At 47.8% G+C, this 18,796-nt stretch overlaps 1 protein-coding gene across 4 annotated transcripts in view; it reads left to right on the forward strand.

Moving 5' to 3' along the window:
• The window catches only part of LOC116425178 (uncharacterized), a 439,005-nt gene that overhangs the window by 292,806 nt on the left and 127,403 nt on the right, over window positions 1-18,796 (forward strand). For all 4 annotated transcript variants that reach the window (XM_031972538.2, XM_031972539.2, XM_076369562.1 and 1 more), the window contains one exon: window positions 9,630-9,747. In XM_031972538.2, coding sequence (XP_031828398.1) covers window positions 9,630-9,747 — 118 coding nt within the window. The remainder of the gene's footprint in view (window positions 1-9,629; window positions 9,748-18,796) is intronic.

Genomic DNA, 18,796 nt, shown 5'->3' on the forward strand with positions numbered 1-18,796 from the left:
CGATCTCTCGAATGGGTTACCCGGAATGATCGCGATGGAATGATAAAGCCCGGGCGTGGTTAACGTCATTTTAGCGTCGCGACGTGCACGGGGGTCGGGTCAGGGATCGAAATACGCTTCTACGTTCGCGTATCGCCCCATATGGCGCACTCGCCGCGCCGATGGAAAGTTCCGATAAAAGGATTGTTACTTTAGAGCGAGCTGTCCCGCAAAAATCGTGCCTAATGTTGCTCGGTTTTCAGCGAACTGCGAGGGGTCAGAGCCCCGGGAAGTTTCCGGAAACTGTTTCTCGGTCATTAAAGCTGGTAACTACAATGGTTCCCAGAATATCGTTCGCCGCCGGTGAATTAAAATGAGGGAATTATAGGTTGACATTTAGGAAATGGTATTTATTCAATAATCCGGTGGCCCGATCGTATCGGGGAATTAATTTGTTCGTGTTTGATTGAAGATAGGTGATTCGAGAGGTTTACGGCCACGAGTGCTCGGTGGCGGAGTTGAGTAACAGTAACCTTGCATAATATTCACGCAATACTTCTATTTCAGTAATTCGATCTCGTTAACCCCTATTTCCCTTAATTCCAAGCTGTTCCATAATTGACACGTAAACGACGCAACGAACGAGATAATCGAATTTACAAAGTTCTATATTGAATATAAGAAATATATAAGAATATAAGAAATATTGAATATAAGAAATACTGAATATAAGAAATATTAAATATAAGAAATATTGAATATAAGAAATATTGAATATAAGAAATATATAAGAAACATATAATAAATATATAAGAAATATATTTAATATAGAACTTTGTGAATTTGATTATCTTGTTCGTTCAATAAATTCACAGCTACAACTATTCACAATTGCAAATATATAATAATACGTAAAGGATCAATATACCGAAGAAGAGAACAGAATTCGCAAAATTCGCTATTGGGAACGAGAACACGGAGCATCCGTGAATTCAGAGGTAAGCTCGCGCGCGGATGGAACTTTCACGGCGCGTCGAGCCGCGTCGAGAAGCGGGCAAGGTTCAAATAACAAAATTAAGGAAGCGTCAAGTCGTATTTCAAACACGCGGCGTTCGCATGCCGCCGGATCATAATAGATTCGTCGTGTTCCGCGGAGCCGGCTGAGAATCGCGCGGGGACGCCGCGCGCCGCAGGAATGTCGAGTACTTTGTTGCGCAATTTGCGGCTAATACACGGACAGCTTGATATATTTATGCGCGTGAGATATACGGAAACGCGTCAGGTGAGGCGCCGCGGTGTTCGCGCGTTTAACGCGCGCGCTGGCGGATGATCGACGAGCGGTACGCAGGAGTCGATAGTCTGTCGAAAGGTGAAAGATTGAAGGTTAATAGAGGTCCGCGTTTCTTTCGCATTACCCGTGGAACATTCGTGCCGGGGCCCGGCGAACGCGAGCCGGGCTTTCCGCAAATAAGACGTTCTCGCGGGCATTAATCAACGCTTAATTCGCGGTCGCCTCGCTCGGCGATCGCACTACCGTGAAAACCGCCGTTGCGCGCCGCGCGCCCGAGGAAAAATCACGTAAAAATAGACTGCGATGTATAAACACGATGTTAAAGACCTTTGAACCATTTAACGGGTCAACGGTAATTTATCACAACAGCCTCGAGGAACGTCTTCATCGCGGGGCCTTCGGTTTTCGCTGATTGATGAGAGATTGACCCGGAGATTAAAGAGTTCAGCGCAATTAGCCGAGTGAAAAATGGAATGAATCTTTTAAGAGATTAGCTCCGACCGAACAGTCGAGCTTCTTGTTCTCTCGAATCTCTCGACTAAACTGTAACATCGATCGATTACGTACATTCACTTCTCTCGATCGAAGACAAAGAAAAAAAGAAGAAGAAGACTGTTATTCGAGCGCTGTGGGTGTCCAATCAACTTCATAATGGACGACTCCATTACGGATTCAAGTTAATTGGGTTCTACTTCGTACACAATAACTCATGAAACTTCATTACACTTCGCTTCAGATGCCCCTCGAGTGTTCAGGTGTTCTTTGTGCCCTGCCGAAGGGAGGACGTCGCCCAGGAGAAAAATCGAACGCGGCCGACCTGCCCGTTCGAAAATTATAATTGCAGATCTTTTTGTACGATTTGCATTAGCGTCCCGGTGTACTTTACATCGGCGGCGCGCGCATGAGAAACGTACCGGGCAACGATTATTCCGAGAAGAACCGCGGCGGCGCGGCTCGGCGACTAATTAAGCGATTATAGCGTCCGGGGCCGGCTAACGAGTGTTAATCCAGAGCCGAGTCGTGCCCGATAGAGCCCGGCAGGGTCAACCTGCCGCACGCTCAGGTGAGCACGACGATAATTTTACTTATCAGCCTGTTTATACGGACTCCTCTTACCGGCGCAATGTAAATGATTGTCCTCTTTGGCAATACCCCCGTCGGCCGTGCCGCCATTAGTCTGCCTCCAATTAAAATCAATTTCTTTAACGCGTTGAAACGGACGCTGATACTCCTCCACTCCTCGTAGCTCTCCTCGAGTGAAAATTCAACGCGCCGCAGTGATGCACACTCCTATTCCCCGAGCTTATCGTGTTTAGGACACGCGCTCGCGGAGCTATGCGTAGGAACCGGAATGCAGTCGGACATTACACGAAAAAGGTGAAGCGTTCTTCGAAAACTTCGCTGCGAAGGAATACTAAGCGATTCACGCTTTTAACGCAGCTAAAGGATAATATTCCTTTGATGCGAGGTTATTAACAGTAAACAGTAAATCCTACAGTGTTCGAAGGATACCTAAAACTCGAGGGAAAAACTGATTAAAGTATTGCACGGCGCGCAACTAAGGAATACAGCTTCGGGTACCAGTCGCATCAAACCGCTGCGACGTTCGAGTCGCGAAAGAAAGCTCGGTAGAATTTCACGGCAACGGAAAACTTGATGTTTCCCAGTCATCTAATCTCCGTGCGGAATCTATCTATCTATCCATCCATCTCGCGGGATTCTTTCGCGCAACTGCCTTGTCCATTAAAGTCCATCAATTCGTCGTGCATCGCCGCGGAAGGATCCGAGGCCGAGGGAAAAGTCCCGGAAATTTATCAAACAGCACCGATCATCCCACGTGTTTTTCGCGAAACCGCGCCGGAAAATTACCGTTAAACGGCCGAGGATCCTCGCGTCGTCTGGTAGCGTCATCGTCGACGATGCCCCGAACGGGCCGCGCGTCCCGATCGGCGAGATTCCCGCGTCCGTTAGACGCGGTTCACGCCGGGCTGTACCGAAGCGCGACTAATTAAGCGATTAGCGGCTCGCTCGGCCGATGGCGCATTAATCCGAAGCCGCGCCGCGATTCGTGAACGCTCGGACGGACTCGCCTTGTTAGCTTTTACCGGCGATGACTCGATTCGATGAAACGCTCGCCGGTCGCTCGGAGTGCCTTTAAATGGCTGCACGCTTTGTTGACGTTTCTGTTCTCGTGAGTTTTCGATATATTTCGGATGGAGGGGAATTGCGTTTGAGATTAGAGAATTTTAACTTTGTAATTCTGGTGTAGCTTCCGAGGATGTAGCTCTCGAAGTAATATTGTAGTTTCAGAGGCAACAGTAGTTTCCAAAGAGATACTGCAGCTCTTAAGACAATATTGTATTTCCAAAGCTAATATCGCAGTTTTCGAAGCAATACCGTTCTCAGGACAATAACCTCCAAAGACAAACTGTAGTTTCCAAGGCAGTGTTATTTGAAGCAATCATACTACTTCAAAGGCAACACTGGTTTCCAAAATAATACTGTCTCGAGACAATAATCTACTTGCTAAAGTAACACTAATTTCCAAAGCAGCATTGCAATGTTCAAACTACAGTTTCAAATACAATACAATATTCTCCAAGCCGCTATACAGCGATTCCCAAGTTCTTTAATTTACTTCTTCAATCAAATGTAATATAGAAGAATCACATTCCACAATTTCAATTTAGTTTCACACCGAATGATTCCTTTCGACATGTTCTAAAATTCTCGGGACAATAATCTACTTGCTAAAGCAACACTAGTTTCCAAGGCAGCGTTGCAATGTTCAAACTACAGTTTCAAAGACAATACAATATTCTCCAAGCCACTATACAGCGATTCCCAAGTTCTTCGATTTACTTGCTCAATCAAACGTGATACAGAAGAATCACATTCCACAGTTTCAATTCAGTTTCACACAGAACGATTCCTTTCGACATGTTCCAAAGTTCTCGGGACACTGCGTAGATGTCGGGCGTGCATCGAGGCGGGGATAGTATCTCGGTCACGTAATTAGAAATCAGAGAATCGCCGGGCGGCAATAAATCGAAAAAGCAACGGCTAATGGCACGCGTATTGACGTATCCATCGGACTATCGTTCATCTTTCTCACGGAGTTCCGCGGCACGCAGTCCGCCTCGCGGCTACTCGCGATCGTCCCGGCGATCTCTCTCTCCTCCGCGCCGCTCCGTCCACCCCGTTCACCATTTTTTTTCTTCGCTCTTTTCCCTGTCGTCTCTCACTCTCCTTCCCGCCCTCCTTCTCTTTTATCCGGGTCTCGTTACTCCGACGGGAAGGAGACGGGAGGATCGCGCGAACGCTCTCCTCCTCCGGCACACGTGACCGTAAGTACGCTTGATTTACGCTAAAAGCTAGCTCGGCCCCGCGTTCAGTCTTTATCGAAGGGGGTAATGCGATGATGATGGACGACCGACGATTTGTAGAGGCGGATTGCGCGCCGGCCAGATATATGCGCGCCTCCGCGGAGCCGTGATTATTGTAACTCGATCCTGGGACGCGCCAGGTAGAAAGCGCAGGAATTTCGTGAGCACGGGAACCGGTGGACCGATCGCCGGCCTGGAACCCTCCGGACACCTTTCGATTACCTTCTAACAGTTTCGGAGGAGAGACCTGAAAGCGATTCGATTTTTACAGCCGGTTTTCGTGGGGATAATACAGGCGCGAATCAGCTCTCGATGCTCTTAGGGCTGCGGACTTGTGATTTAGGCGAGGCGCTGCGTCTTTGTCAGAGTGCAGCGCTACTTTTCCATGTAGTTGCTGGTCGAGCTTTGTGAAGATGGTGAATTATTTCTTGAAACAGGTAGTGTTTGTCACGATTCCTCCATTGTTCTTATTGATTGGTTAATTCCACTACACTTGAGTTCTATTATATAGCTTGAAATTAATCTTTAAGGCAAAAGTATTTCAAGTTGGCTTACCAAGAAATATAACATAGATAACAAGTGGAAAGAAATTGACAAAATAAATATTACAATAACAGTGATAAGATTGAATGATTTTTGCTATATACAAGGTCCGTTGAGGGTTAATACTAGACCGAACTCACAATAACCTACGAGATACATCCGAAAACAGCATAAATCGATACTAAAAACACTGCCGATTCGCAAAGCAACTAAAAGAGTTACTAAACGCTTCCCATATCACCACCAGAAATACATCGAAGAAACGGTTCAAAAACCAGTCCGCGCAAACCGGTCCACTTCGAGGGAACAAAACGAAAAGCGACAGTCGTCGCAAGCCATTCGTTGAGTCGTGCTCGTCGCGAATTCCGCTCGGACTGGCAAGAAACGCTTTCAACGATAATGACGTCGCAGCAGAGCAAATTCGGTTTAGTACTTCCTCGAGAGTAGGCCTCGAGCGCCGCGAGTGGAGAAGCCGAGGCCGCGCCGCGGCGCGGACGGAACGAGGCGCACGTTTCCACGGAAACACGCGAGCGTTCCCCGGAGGCTGCATGCAAAATCGGGCTTGCGGAACGGGGCGAGGGGGTGAGAGGCGGGCACGTTAATCGACTCGTAAACATCGAACACTCGTCGGCGTGATTTCTCGAAGCGAGGAAATGCTCGGCCGGCCGCGGCGCGCGCGCGCGACCTTTTTTAACGGTGCGGCCGCACCGCGCCGCCCCGCGCCGCGCCGCTCGGATTACCATAACCGATCGATTACCCCGGCCACTCCACTCGAAGGAGTTTCTCTCGCGAGATGAAGACGTTAAGCTAGGACTGCCTGCAGCTCGGAGACCGGCATCGCTGTCACGAGGTGCACGATGGACGTTTTCACACGTCCAACGGCGGCCGCACACGATCCACCGCGTTTTTCTGCTCGGCTGTCCCTATCGAAACGCTCGGATCGGTTTGCTGCGACAAAGGAGGAAGGAACTGATATCCTGGAGGATGTGGAGGAAGGATTGTATAGTTTGGTAAAGAGGAAGTAGAGTTTAATAAGATTATTGTGTTTAATTGGTATGATAGAATTTTGACGGCGTTTTTCTGTTCGGTTGTTCCCATGGAAACTCTCTGATCACTTTGCGACAAAGGAGGAAGAAACTGAGATCCTGGAGGATGTGGAGGAAGGATTGTATAGTGTGGTAAATTCAGAGGAAGTAGATTTTAATAAGATTATTGTGTTTAATTGGAATGATAGAATTTTGACGGCGTTTTTCTGCTCAGTTGTTCATATCAAAACGCTCGGATCGGTTTGGTGCGACAAAGGAGGAAGGAACTGATATCCTGGAGGATGTGGAGGAAGGATCGTATAGTTTGGTAAATTCAGAGGAAGTAGAGTTTAATAAGATTCTTGTGTTTCATTGGAATGATAGAATTATCCTTTTCAGTGGAATTCTTATTGCTCCGCGTGGAGTTAGAGGAATATGGAATTGAATCTAGATTACCTATAGATTGAATTTATTGTTAATGCAAGAGAGAGGAAGAGAGAATTTAGTTACTGGTACGACTAGTTACAATCGAATAATTCAGCTGTAATCGGATCGGAGTCATTCATAAGAAAGTTTAGGATAAGATTCTTATTGTTTTGAATAGAGTTACAGGAATATAGAATTACTTCTAAACTTCATACTTAATTTACCAATGAACAAAAAGATAACAGGGCGTTCATCTGTCTGCTATTATAGTTAATAACAGTTCAATCACCCTAACAGTCCAACCGCACTCAAGTTGCAATCACACGAAATTCTATCAGACCGAAATCCTCCATCGAGTGTAAAATAAATCTAAAGAAGCGCTTCGACGCTTCAAGTAGCCCGCCCCATTCGTCGAACCAATTATCCTCTAATGAAATTTGTGTACAGCTTAACTGGAAGAAGTGGGGTCATTGAGTACGCGGTGAAAGGGTCGAAGATCCAGCCGGGGTGAATGAAATCCCCGGCCGAGGCCGAAAGTGCATTAGCATTAGCGCCCTGAGAATTCGCCGGCCTGGCTGGGCGCATGCCCACTGGCGTCGTGCATTATTATCGCGTTACCACGTAATCGTCCATGCGGCTTACACCGATACGAATTATCACGGACGCCCGGGGCGGCGTTTCGCCTTTAGGCGGGCTTCGAGGTGTTGCGCGCGTGTTCATCGGCGCCGAGCGAGCCGCGGCCGCGTCTTAACGGCACGTGTCACGAGCGTGTGATCGCGCGCGTGTCAGCGTCCGTTCATCCGCTTCTTCTCGGAACGAGGGAAGCGTCGTTAAAGCGAGACACCAGTTCATTTGCATCGCTGTCGAATTGAGTCGTCCGCTCGCTTCGGCGATTCGCTCGTCGACTCGAAAAGTGACAACCTGTGTCCATTCAACGCGTAACCGTACGTGGGAAGAAAAGAATCTCAGCTGCAAATTGCTCGTCTGAACAATTCGCGATAGAATAATCTGAGTATTGACCCCTTGTCCTACAACAACGAGTTAGACTCGTGGTGAAGATGTGTATTAAGAATCATGTATCAAGAATCCCCTAATGTTCATCTAACAATGCCAAAGAAGAGTCCTCTATTTCCAATCTACCAAAACACATCAACTCCAGATTTACAAACATTTATTCTACTTTGTTCTATCGCTATACTACTATAATATTTAAGAAATTCAATGTCAAATTGAGTTCCGTAATCCTAGCGTCAATATCAACTCCTTAACCCTTGCCCTACAACGAGTTAAGACTCGTGGTGAAGATATTCAAAATAACTCAACATATATATATTACTCAATTCATTCGAAATCAAAGTAAATATCATTCCTCTGTAATCGACTATTATACTTAAAAGGAAATACAGGCATAACGTATGCTTAGAATTTGTCTCTTTTTCCAATAAATTATTAATGACAAAGCAGTCGACCAGAGTTGAGAAATATATCATAGGCCAAGGGGTCAATACTATAACTACCGAGAGTTCAACTGACTCTCCGTAATCTCTCTAAACTCCAGGAACACACCTATCTAGCTTTCCGCTGATTTACAATTCAGTTTCCGTATTGACAAACCAATTTCTTGAATTTCTCCGGGGAAGGTCTGTTACCCTTTTAACAATCGTAAGCAGAGTAACTCAGGAGTGTCAATATCCTTTAGAATAATTCACAAACTTATCCATCTTTTCAATCGAACCAACCCCGTATTACTTCATTAATTTCCGCTCAAACTGAAATGATACACCGATATTCAACCAAATCCCCATTTCCTCGAAGACTCCACGCTCCAAATGCGAGAACTTCCGCAGTCCGGCGTCATCCGCGAAACCGATGTCACCTCCGGCAACGGAGATTCATTCCTCATTTCGCGTTGGAAGCGAATGATTCGAGAACACTCCGAACCTCGAGAAAGAGGCCCGCGGGGCGGGCAAGCGAGTAGAGCGAGCCGCTCGGTATAGAATCGTACGATCTCCGAACAACGAGAGGAGCCTTGTAAACCAACATCACTCGTGAACCCTGATTCCAAGCGATACGACGCGACGATCTCCGTCGCGTCTACCCCGGTCACGATTAAGACAATAAGATTTTACGATGTCCCCTATTTCTCCCGGTTATCCGGTCGTCGGATCGGCGAAACGTGTAACGAGACGATATTACATTTTCATCGGGCTACACCCTCGCCGGGGCTTCTTCTTCTTCTTTCCCCCGGTTTCGCAACCGAAAAAGATTCGAGCCGGCGATGACCTACTCTACTCGATAGTCAGCGCGCCGCTAACACAGCCGATCATTTAATAACTTACGCCCCGGCGAGAGATTACGATCGTCGGCGTACACGGCGAATACGGATCACGGGCCTGTAATCAAATGCTGTTACCGACTTTTATTACGCCGTTAATGCGACTCGCGCGCGCGCGCGGGGCCCGTTTCCTCCTCCGTTCGTGTCTACAGGACGTTTCGTAACGCGAGGGAACCGCTCCGAGGACGGGCCGCGTAAAAACGATAAGGAAAAGTCCGTACGAAACTCCTGTTCGATCTCCGCCACCTCGTGCGATCGCGGAGTCTCGATCGTTTCACGTGGGAATCGCAGCCGTTTCGCTCGGATATAGTTAATGTCGTACGAAACGCGAGGATGGACGAGTTCGTTCCGCGACGGGAACACGGATTCGCTGAATTCCGACGGCGAAGACTGCGATTCGTTGTGCTCGGAGATTCGATTGCTTCTGTGAATTGTATTCTTGCGTAATAATGTGGCGTAAGTCGGGGATTGATGTGGGATAATGAAATGCGAGGTGTAATGAGTTCGCAGTGAAATGGAATTAGAAATTGTCGTGTATTAGCATTGTTTCCCTGTTTCACACTGTTACACTGATACTTGGTATTCGAGTTTAAAACGCAAGATTGCAGGAGAGGGTAATTAATCCAACGATTTTCTGCTTGCAGGGCACGCGGACGTGGACGGCAGACCTGTTCTCGAGTTCGAGGACGTGCCCGCTGCCAGGGAGGCCCTCTGCGCCAAGGATGTGTCATCGTTTCTCCTCTACCTCGCCCGTTTACACAGGTGCGCATTATTCTTTCAATACTCGACGACGGAAGCCGTTAAGAATCGCTGAGGTGATTCAACTTTAACCTACGAAAATTCGTAAACAACAAACTCTATATTAACATGCAACACGCAAAGATCCATCTACTCGCGTCCAGAGAGTGAAAGTACCGGCGAAAAAAGGGAAGCAGGAACGGCTCAAGAGATCATTCAAAACGATCGAAGGTTAACGAAGCCATAACATTTCGAAATTGCAGCCCTCGCGAGTCCCTCCACTTAAGCAGTTTCACGCTGCCATTACCGGCGATCCGCGATTTCCCATGAAAATCGAGCGCGCCGTAATTCAACATTCACCGCCCAATCATACTCCGCGGCGGACCGAGTCACTCCAATTCGTCCCGAGCGACGGGGAGAAAAAAGTATCACTGTACCCGAAGCTTTCCTGGCCGCGGACGCACGTATACTTATCGCCGGATGGAAATTCTCGGTATCCCTTTCGCGTTACGAATTACGCTCGGGGACGGACGATTTATTACGGCCGGGTACGCGGATTTCCCCGCGATCATCGGAATAATGACTGCAATCGGCCGCCGCGGAATTGGCAATTTGTTAATCAACGCGAACGATGGAAGAGCGCTCCGGCGCAGGGGTTGGGGGGAGAACTGCGGAGCAACGGGTCGCTTTCCAACAAATAAACCGGCCGGACGCCAGGTTTCCGTAATAATTATAATTTTCCCGGGCCGTGACGTCCTCGTCACGCCCACTATAATCACAGACGAGGTGCAAAATCGCGGCCTGCGCGACGTGCCGGCCGGCAACTACGAATTTCCTGCGGGTCGTATCGGTTGCGCGCGCGCGCGGGCGCGCGGCGAGCGCCCTACGCCGAACGAGAAACGGCCGTTAATTAGCCGGCGTGGGTTACGGGCGCGCGTTTTTCTAATTAATCCCCGGGGCCGGCCCCTCGCGCCGACGGCAACTAATCGACCGCCGGCTCGAAAAAAATCGGATGCGCGTTCGGTAATTGCAGTGTTCGTCGCGCGATAATTTAATTACCGAGATGTACTGGCACGACGTGTTATCGTCGGCTTCAATTGATTCCACTCCCCTTTCCAGTTGTTGTTCCCTCGTGAAGCGCGTCGGAGGATAAGAGGACGTCGCGCGGACCTCGCAGGACATTACAGGGTCAAGGGAACGCGACTGTCAGAGCTCCTTGTGATTTTTCATTTGCGTTTTTAAACGAGCCTCGCGTGGGAGCGTTACCGTTGCGGAATAGAATGCTTTTGTGTTAAACGGTTACGTACGATTGCGAGCGTGCGTTCGTAAGTGGAATTATTTCGAGTACTGTATAATGAACAATTTAATTGCGAGATACGGAAGCTGGTCGAGTTAACGACGCGCTTGTAGGTAAGTGTGGGAAATCTGTTGTACGATAATGTAGCTTAATGAATATTAAAAAATATGATAATGACACCAATCATTCTTCGATTATTCAATTTCGAGTTCGGAATTCTGAAAACTCGATATTGAATTTTTAGGAAGTATCGAAGATCTCACGATCTACCGATTGAAACGTTGATTTACGTTCTAGCGGCGCATGATCGATGAAATTTCTAAAAATAATCAAACCACCGGCGCAAAAAGAGTCCCGTAATAACATGCGCAACCCGTGAAAGGCGACTCGGGTATGGAAATTGATTCGATCCCGCTAGCGCGCATTGAATATGATCCCATCCCTGGCGGCGTTCGTTCTGCGGGGTGTTGAATAAAACCGCGCGAGCGGGGAGGGAACAGGTGTCGCCGTTCACCGATCGAGGGAATTTCTTTTCGAGCCCGGTCCCCGGCGGGACGGCGGGGAATTTTCGATCGTATCGACGCCGGGGCATTAAAACCCTGTGTTTACGGCGTCCCTGTGTGCGCAACGGCAGGCCTGAATAAAAGCGCGGCGACGAGAAAGGCGGTAAATCATGCGCCACTTAACGCGTCGGAATAGAATTTTGAATAACGATCCGCCATTATCGTGGCATCGAAGGAAAGTGAACACACGAGGAAACTGAATATATTCCACATTACATAATATGCCCATTGTTCGGAGAAAGTGCATATTTCATTGATAAGAATCGGGCATAACGCCAATTTATTTTATTGCTATTCCCCGCCGGCCCCGTTTATCCGCGCCGCTCCGCGCCGCCGCGTGTCCCTCCGATCGATCTCGGGGCCCACGTCGCCGTTGCCAATTCCGCAACGCTGGAATGCCTCCAATCGCCGATTCAGCGATTTCCTCGTCGAAAATGAGCCGTGCCCGACCGATATTCCTCGACTGCACCGTGAAACAAGCCGATTTTCCGTGCTCCGGAAAAACTTGGCAGAGCTCTGGGTTTATCGCGTGGCTAACGAATTGCAATTTGGAGGGCCTTTTGAGACTGATTACACTGATTTAGAGAACCCCTTGTATACGAAGGACACTTCGAATTTACTAGATCGTTAGAATGTCGCAACGTCCGTGGGTAACTGGGAAATTGATTAACACGTTGAATCGATATAGACGACATTGTTCGAAATTTAACGATAATTCACAAGTAAATTAAGCGACAAAGCTTTTTTATTTAAATATTCCCTATAGCAATACAAAGTTCAATTTAAAATACTAAATATTCAACTTCACAGTTTCGCTGTATCAATCAAGTGGTGACTGAGTCACCTCTCGAGTGCAAAGGGTTAAAACATTCTAAACAAATATGATTTGTCACACGTATTACAAAAAGTAACTGTTCAAACTATCTCTTGAATGTCCGCATTTCTACGATCTTCAATCTTCAGTTCATACCTTACACATTTCTACCTGCATTACCACAGCTCAAGCAAGAAGCAAAAGAAAACTGTCACCGCGATACGTATCTCTTTTGATCGTCGTTTCCTCGCTCGACGAGCTCAGCTCCGTTAACGCGTCAGCCCCGGAAATCGCAGAAAAACCCGCCACGGAGATCGCGCAACAGTAACCTCCGGAGAGAACAAAATATATCTCCGCTCTCCGAGACGGCGGTCTAAGTGGCGCGCCGAAGCAAACCATCCCCGTAAGAAGACATCGAAATCCACCCACTCGGCGTCAGAAATAACCCTCCCGAAGTGTGAGCCGTGATCGTAAACACCCGGACGCTGCGGGAGTGTGTTTCGTTTTTCCTCGCGCTCGAATCGGATCGCGATTAAGAATCGTTCCGATGCGGCCCCGATCGGAGGACGGCGGAGGAGGGTTGGCCGTGCGCGCCCGGCGAACCCTCGGGACCGAGCACCGATCGTAAAGGATGCGGCCGGCCGGTGCGCGCGGTGGCCGGGAGACGTCCCTGGCTCGTTTAGCCGCATTCGTATGCCGGCCGGCTCATAAAACATATCACGCGCGATAGCCACGGCAGCGGCCTATTGCGGTATCGTTCATCGCGCGGCTTTATGGTGCCCCGTGCAACCGTCCCGCGGTGCCACGGGGCTGGCTTCCTCGCCAGGCTGAGAGGATACCTCTCTCCGGCCACTCGAGAAACGTCCTTTCTATCTTTTGGCATCTTCCCGAGCGGTTTCCGCGTGCGCCCCGCAGAAAAACCGGCCGGAAACCGATTTAGACGCATTGATACTCGACGCTCCGCTCTAGAGCCAATTTGCCTGGGTAGTTAGTCTGCCGGGTACGTTTCTGTTGGAATTATGACTGTGCTTGCTGGCTTTCAGCTAGAGATTTTGTTGAAGTATTGGGTTGTAACGTGGAATGCTTGATTTTTAGGATTAGCTTGAAATGGATGGCAATGTAGCGATAGTTTTGATGAGAATAAATTCTGTGGATTTTTCTGGTTGCTGGTTTCTCGTATGACTTTTATAGAAATCTGGTGTTCTAGTTGATAGGAGATAGACAATTGATGGGAGACAGAGATACCTGACATTAAGAGATTCCTAGATTTTTTCAATGGATTCCTGGTTGAGAGTACAATTTTGTATATACCGTAATAAGTAGTAGTAATTAGAGTTTGAATATTTGTTACTAAGTTGTGCGAAGCTTTTAACCAGTTAAGTGTGGAATTTAGTTTAAAAAATCTCGCATTGTGCGAGCAATAGTATCAAATAATGAAATGTATACTCGTTAAATGCAGGCCAAATGCACTTAAAGCATATCACAACGAAAAACTAAAGCGAAACGAAGAAGAACTACATCTTTGTCTCAAAAAATAAACAATACATCGTTGGAAAACTTAGCACCATTAAGAATTTTAAGATGGTGTGTATACTCCTCAAACACAGTTAACTGGTTAATAGTTTCTTCGATGTTTACTTGATTTCTGAAGGTTTTTTCTTTGAGGAAGTGACGGGTTTAAAGTAGTGAACGTGATAGATCCGGTAGATATGGGGGTTGTTACAAATATGTCAAAAATCTACATGTCTTCTGTTGAAACAGAACATGGAATATCGAGAAACCAAAGTCATTTCATACGTTGCAACCTAATATCCTTATTAACTTCCGTGGAATGAAAAAGAGACTCGAGAAGTGAGCGGAACGTGTTTATTGTAGAAGCGGATGTTTGTTTTGTCGAGGATATATTTATCGTAAGAATGAATGGTCGGTTCTCTCTGCGTTTTAGTCGCCTTTGGCTGCTAAGGTTCCGAGAGATCAACGAGAAGGCTAATTACCATGATCTCGTTAAATAGAAGAAAACGATTTTTGAATGGCAGAGCGTGTATGAAAGGAACGCTCGGTCGAAGCGAAGTCCAGTGCGTCTTGTTTTCGATCGTGGCAGAAACGACGCGGAAAAAGTCGGCATTACGACGGACCCGCCGCGATTTCCCATCGGCAATTGGGAGCGAATTAAATTACCCGCGAAATTCCGGACACGCTGATGCGCGACTAAACGGGATGGAAATTTCCTCGGTGGACTTTCCCATGGAAAAACGCTCGTTACCCGGCGAGAGATGCCAAATTACGAACGCGAGGTATGCGAACGCGCGGATACTCGGCGTGGCATTATCGAGCTTTCGTACTTCATGATCGCAAATCAGTGGGACCGGCGATAAAAGTCGGCGGCGACGTCCCGTTTACGGGAAAATCAATTCCTCGCATCGCAGAAACCGCGCGGTCCCTTTGTCCGCGGCCCGCTCGCGGTAATTGTTGCGCGTTAAACTCTTAATCGGTAAATATAAAGCAACGGGGAATTTTTCGCCGCGCGGATTCTTCGATCGTATTATAACTGTACCGGCACGAACGCGCGCGCGCGCGCGCGGACGGATCGGATCGTTCTTATTAATTTTCACTCGCGTCTGCGCGGACGTTTATGATCGAGAAACTACTCGGTTAACAAGTCAATAAATAATCACCCCGCGCACTATTAAATTTCAGATATACCGTCACAGTAAAACGTCTCCACTCTCGCGTCGTTAAATAATCTGAAACAAAATAGACGAAACCGAGCTCTCGGCCGTTTGCTTCCTGCTTCCATCGGAAAGTACCCGATCGCTTCGAGTATCTGCTCCACCTATTTTACGACGGACGAGCTTTTCCACCGGTAAAGGGCTAAGAGATATCTCTGAACCGAAAACGACACGAAACGATCGAAACATTTCTCAGACATCGATCTTTCCATCCCTTAAAATGTATCGGACGAACTTTTTTCGCGTTTCGTCTGAATTATGAGGAACAAAGGAAGCATGGAGAGGGTGAATACCTTAAAAGGAATGTTTTCCTATTTCAATGGAAAAATGTACAGCCCATTCACCGATCAGGAAACGCGGAAACCGAGTTTTCCCACGATTCCTTGGAACAATCGTCGCGAAGCGGACAATTTCACCGTAGCATCCCCGAAAAGGGTACGCGGAAGGTCGCCGGAGGTTGCCGAAGCCGTTTTAGCGGCTGAGATCATTACGCGTTCGTTATTAGCGTTGCGTCGATATTTTCTAGTGACGTGGGAGAAGAAGAAGAAGAGGAGGAGGAGGACGGAGGAGAAGAAAGCTGATGTTCCTGCGCACAATCAGCTGGTCTCGGCGGCTGGAATCTGCCGACGAAAGCCAACAGTGTCATAATGATCCCCGAGCGAAACACGATCGCCATAAATCAGCGTACCGGTTACGCGGGATTCATTAGCATTCTTTTTGCCTCTGTCCGGCGTGCAGCCGCTCCTCGCGCAATGGGAAAGCGCGAGACCGACGTTGACATAGCGAGGCGGTCTATCGGTGGCAGATTATTCGTGGATAGGCCGTTGCGACGGATTATTTATTTACCAGTATGCTGGCCAACAAAATTAACATGAAAACGTCTTATGAATTTTCACGGACATTCCGAGAGCAGGTTTCTCAATGTTTTTGAACTTTCGATTGCTTCTTATCGAGGCGGAATAGATTCCAATTTAGTGGGACGATCGCCTAGAATAGTTATTTATGTTGCACTGTCTTTCTTTAGTAGTGTAAGTTTCTGTAGAATTCATCTCTTGACAGAAAATCTCGAAGTCTGAAAATTTCAATAGTTCAAAGTCTCAAAGTCTCTGAGATTTTGAAACTTTGAGACTTTGAACCTTTGAGATTTTGAGACTTTGAGACTTTGAACCTTTGAAATTTTCTCAAAGTCTTAAAGTCTCAAAGTGTCAAATCTTTAAAGTCTCAATCTCACAATCTCCTGATTATTCCATAATAAAATCTAGAAGCATTTTGACAAAGGAATTCTCAGCTTTCGATTGTCCAATATCACGAAAGAAACTTCCAATAGTTCCACATTTCCAATATCCCACAAAACAGAAATTATCGTAGCCATCAGAAGCTTCTACAAAGTTTCATTTCGCATTTGAAAAATCTCCGACGCATTCATCGTCGCTCTCACGGTGTGCATATATATCAGCGCGATAATCTAATTCTCAGGTTTGATTCACGACGATCCAAAGAACGCCGCATCCAACGATAGCCGGTCAGATAACACAGCAATGGCGTCACGGGATCGATAACCACCGGCGATCCTATTTTCCGTATCAAATCGATCCCGCGATTCAGCGAACGGAGCCGCTTCCATTAATTGCCGGTTGCTGAGATTTATTAGCCCAAGGTCGAGGGATTTTCACTCCGCGGCCGCTTCCTAGATCCGGCAGAACCTGTCGCGGCCGGGGCTGAAAAATCGCGTCGTGCCCGCGCGCGCGCGGAGCACGCCTCGATTTCGCGGGGATTGAAGGTGAAATGGCGAAAGTTCCGGAACACGCTGCCTCCGTCCCCACCCTTTATCTCTCTCTCTCTCTCTTTCCGGGCACGCACCGCGCGCGGCGACGATACGCGGCCTGTCCGAACGATTCCGATCGCGGCGACTGCTCTCGACGATTGTTGAAAGACAACGCGCGAATTATGGCGGCCGATCGGGAACGCGATAACGGATCTCGCCAAAGAAAGGCGTTGGTACGCGATAAATCCGTGATACTTCGAGTAGATGCACGGTTAGCGGGGATTTGTTTATCTCGGATTCCAAATAAATCAACCGTAACCGGGAATCTTATCCAATTGAAACTACAAATCATTCGGAAGATTATACACGTCTCGCACCCTAATTTCTACAATAGTTCCCGAAACCAACAACGAGGCGAACTTCTATCTCTCGGTAACGTTTCACCCGTTTCACTCGAATATTAGACAAACGCCGATAATTCGATCGTATAAGAAAACTGTCAAAAAATAAACTCATCCACTCGGCAACGAAACGAAGAACATCTGCTGCGAATAGCGAAGAAACGGAGGACCGTATCGGCGCGAGCAGCCGGCGGACACGAAAAGAGAGAGAGAGAGAGAGTGACGAGTGCAACGGGCGAAGGAGAGGAGGCAGATACGATCTCGGAAGTGGGTCGACAAACTGCAGTTCCAGATCTTCGTCCCGGAGGGAAAAGCGAGATAGCGACGAGGGACGTTTCGCCGAACCCGTTACCGTTACTGTCGAACACGAGGGTGGCTGAGAGAGAAGCGGAGAGGCGGGACGAGCGCCGTGATCCACCTGGTAGGGAAGGGTCCGTCGACAGAGACAGCGAGAGGGGGTCGGGCGGAGGGGGGCGGGCAAAAGGATTGATGCACGTCCATAACTCATGCAGAAACGCGGTCAGGTGCACAACTGGATCAGCCAGAGATCCCCCGCGATCCTATCATCCTGCGATCTACGTCGTGACTCCCTCTCGCGCGATACGCGATACGCGGCGAGGTGCCAGTCCGCTCGGATACCTAAGCGCCCCGCTCATTGTTGCTGCTTAATTGTTATCTGAGAATGTCGTGGACCGAGAGAGGCTGAACTCGGAACTTCGAGGCTCGAGTCGGTGTTCCGAGAAGTCTCGTTCTTCTCTCGCTCCGGGAGGATAGGATTCAACCGGTGAACCGTGTTCCACGGGTGTACCGTCTTCGAACGCGGAGTAATATCTCTATTTGCAATTAGATATTAATATAAGATATTAGAAATTAATAGCTATAATTGTATTATAGTTGTAATACTCTACTTGCAATCAATTGTATCTTTGAAGAACTAAAAGAATTACCTTAGTTTCATATAATTCAACGGCAAGGGGTTAATGACTAATTATTTAGTTTATCGAACGAACGTGTGATTGTGTTAGGTTCTGTTTCGATTTTTTGTCTTGCGTTCGAAGTGTTCGTTATTGGTTTGCATTATCACGCAGCTAACGAGAGGCTCACAGAATTGAATCCTACGGTGAATTGCTCGAGAAATTCGTATTCACTGGTTCGAGAAGCTTTCCTCCGGTTAGATTTTAAGCACAATTGTAGTCTGAAAGTGATTACGCAAGGATGACAATACGACACTACCTTCCACCACCGTCCGCTCCGTTCTCGTGTTTCACTGTTATCTCCCAGTTATTCTCGCGATCTCAGCGAGGCAGCCTCCGCGACGTTCCAGCGTCTCATCGCCGTTCCACTTGTTTCTTTCCACGGCGACGCGTTTCGTTGGAAGTCGATTAACGCTATTAAACCGTCGCGCACGAGCTGTTGCCCGTCCAGCCGTTAGACAGCTATTAGCGGCATTAGAACATTATTAAGGATATGGGTCCGCTCGTTTTTCATTTCGCGGCTTCTGTCT

The sequence above is a fragment of the Nomia melanderi genome, chromosome 7 (assembly GCF_051020985.1).
Source record: "Nomia melanderi isolate GNS246 chromosome 7, iyNomMela1, whole genome shotgun sequence".
In the NCBI taxonomy this organism is placed as follows: domain Eukaryota; kingdom Metazoa; phylum Arthropoda; class Insecta; order Hymenoptera; family Halictidae; genus Nomia; species Nomia melanderi.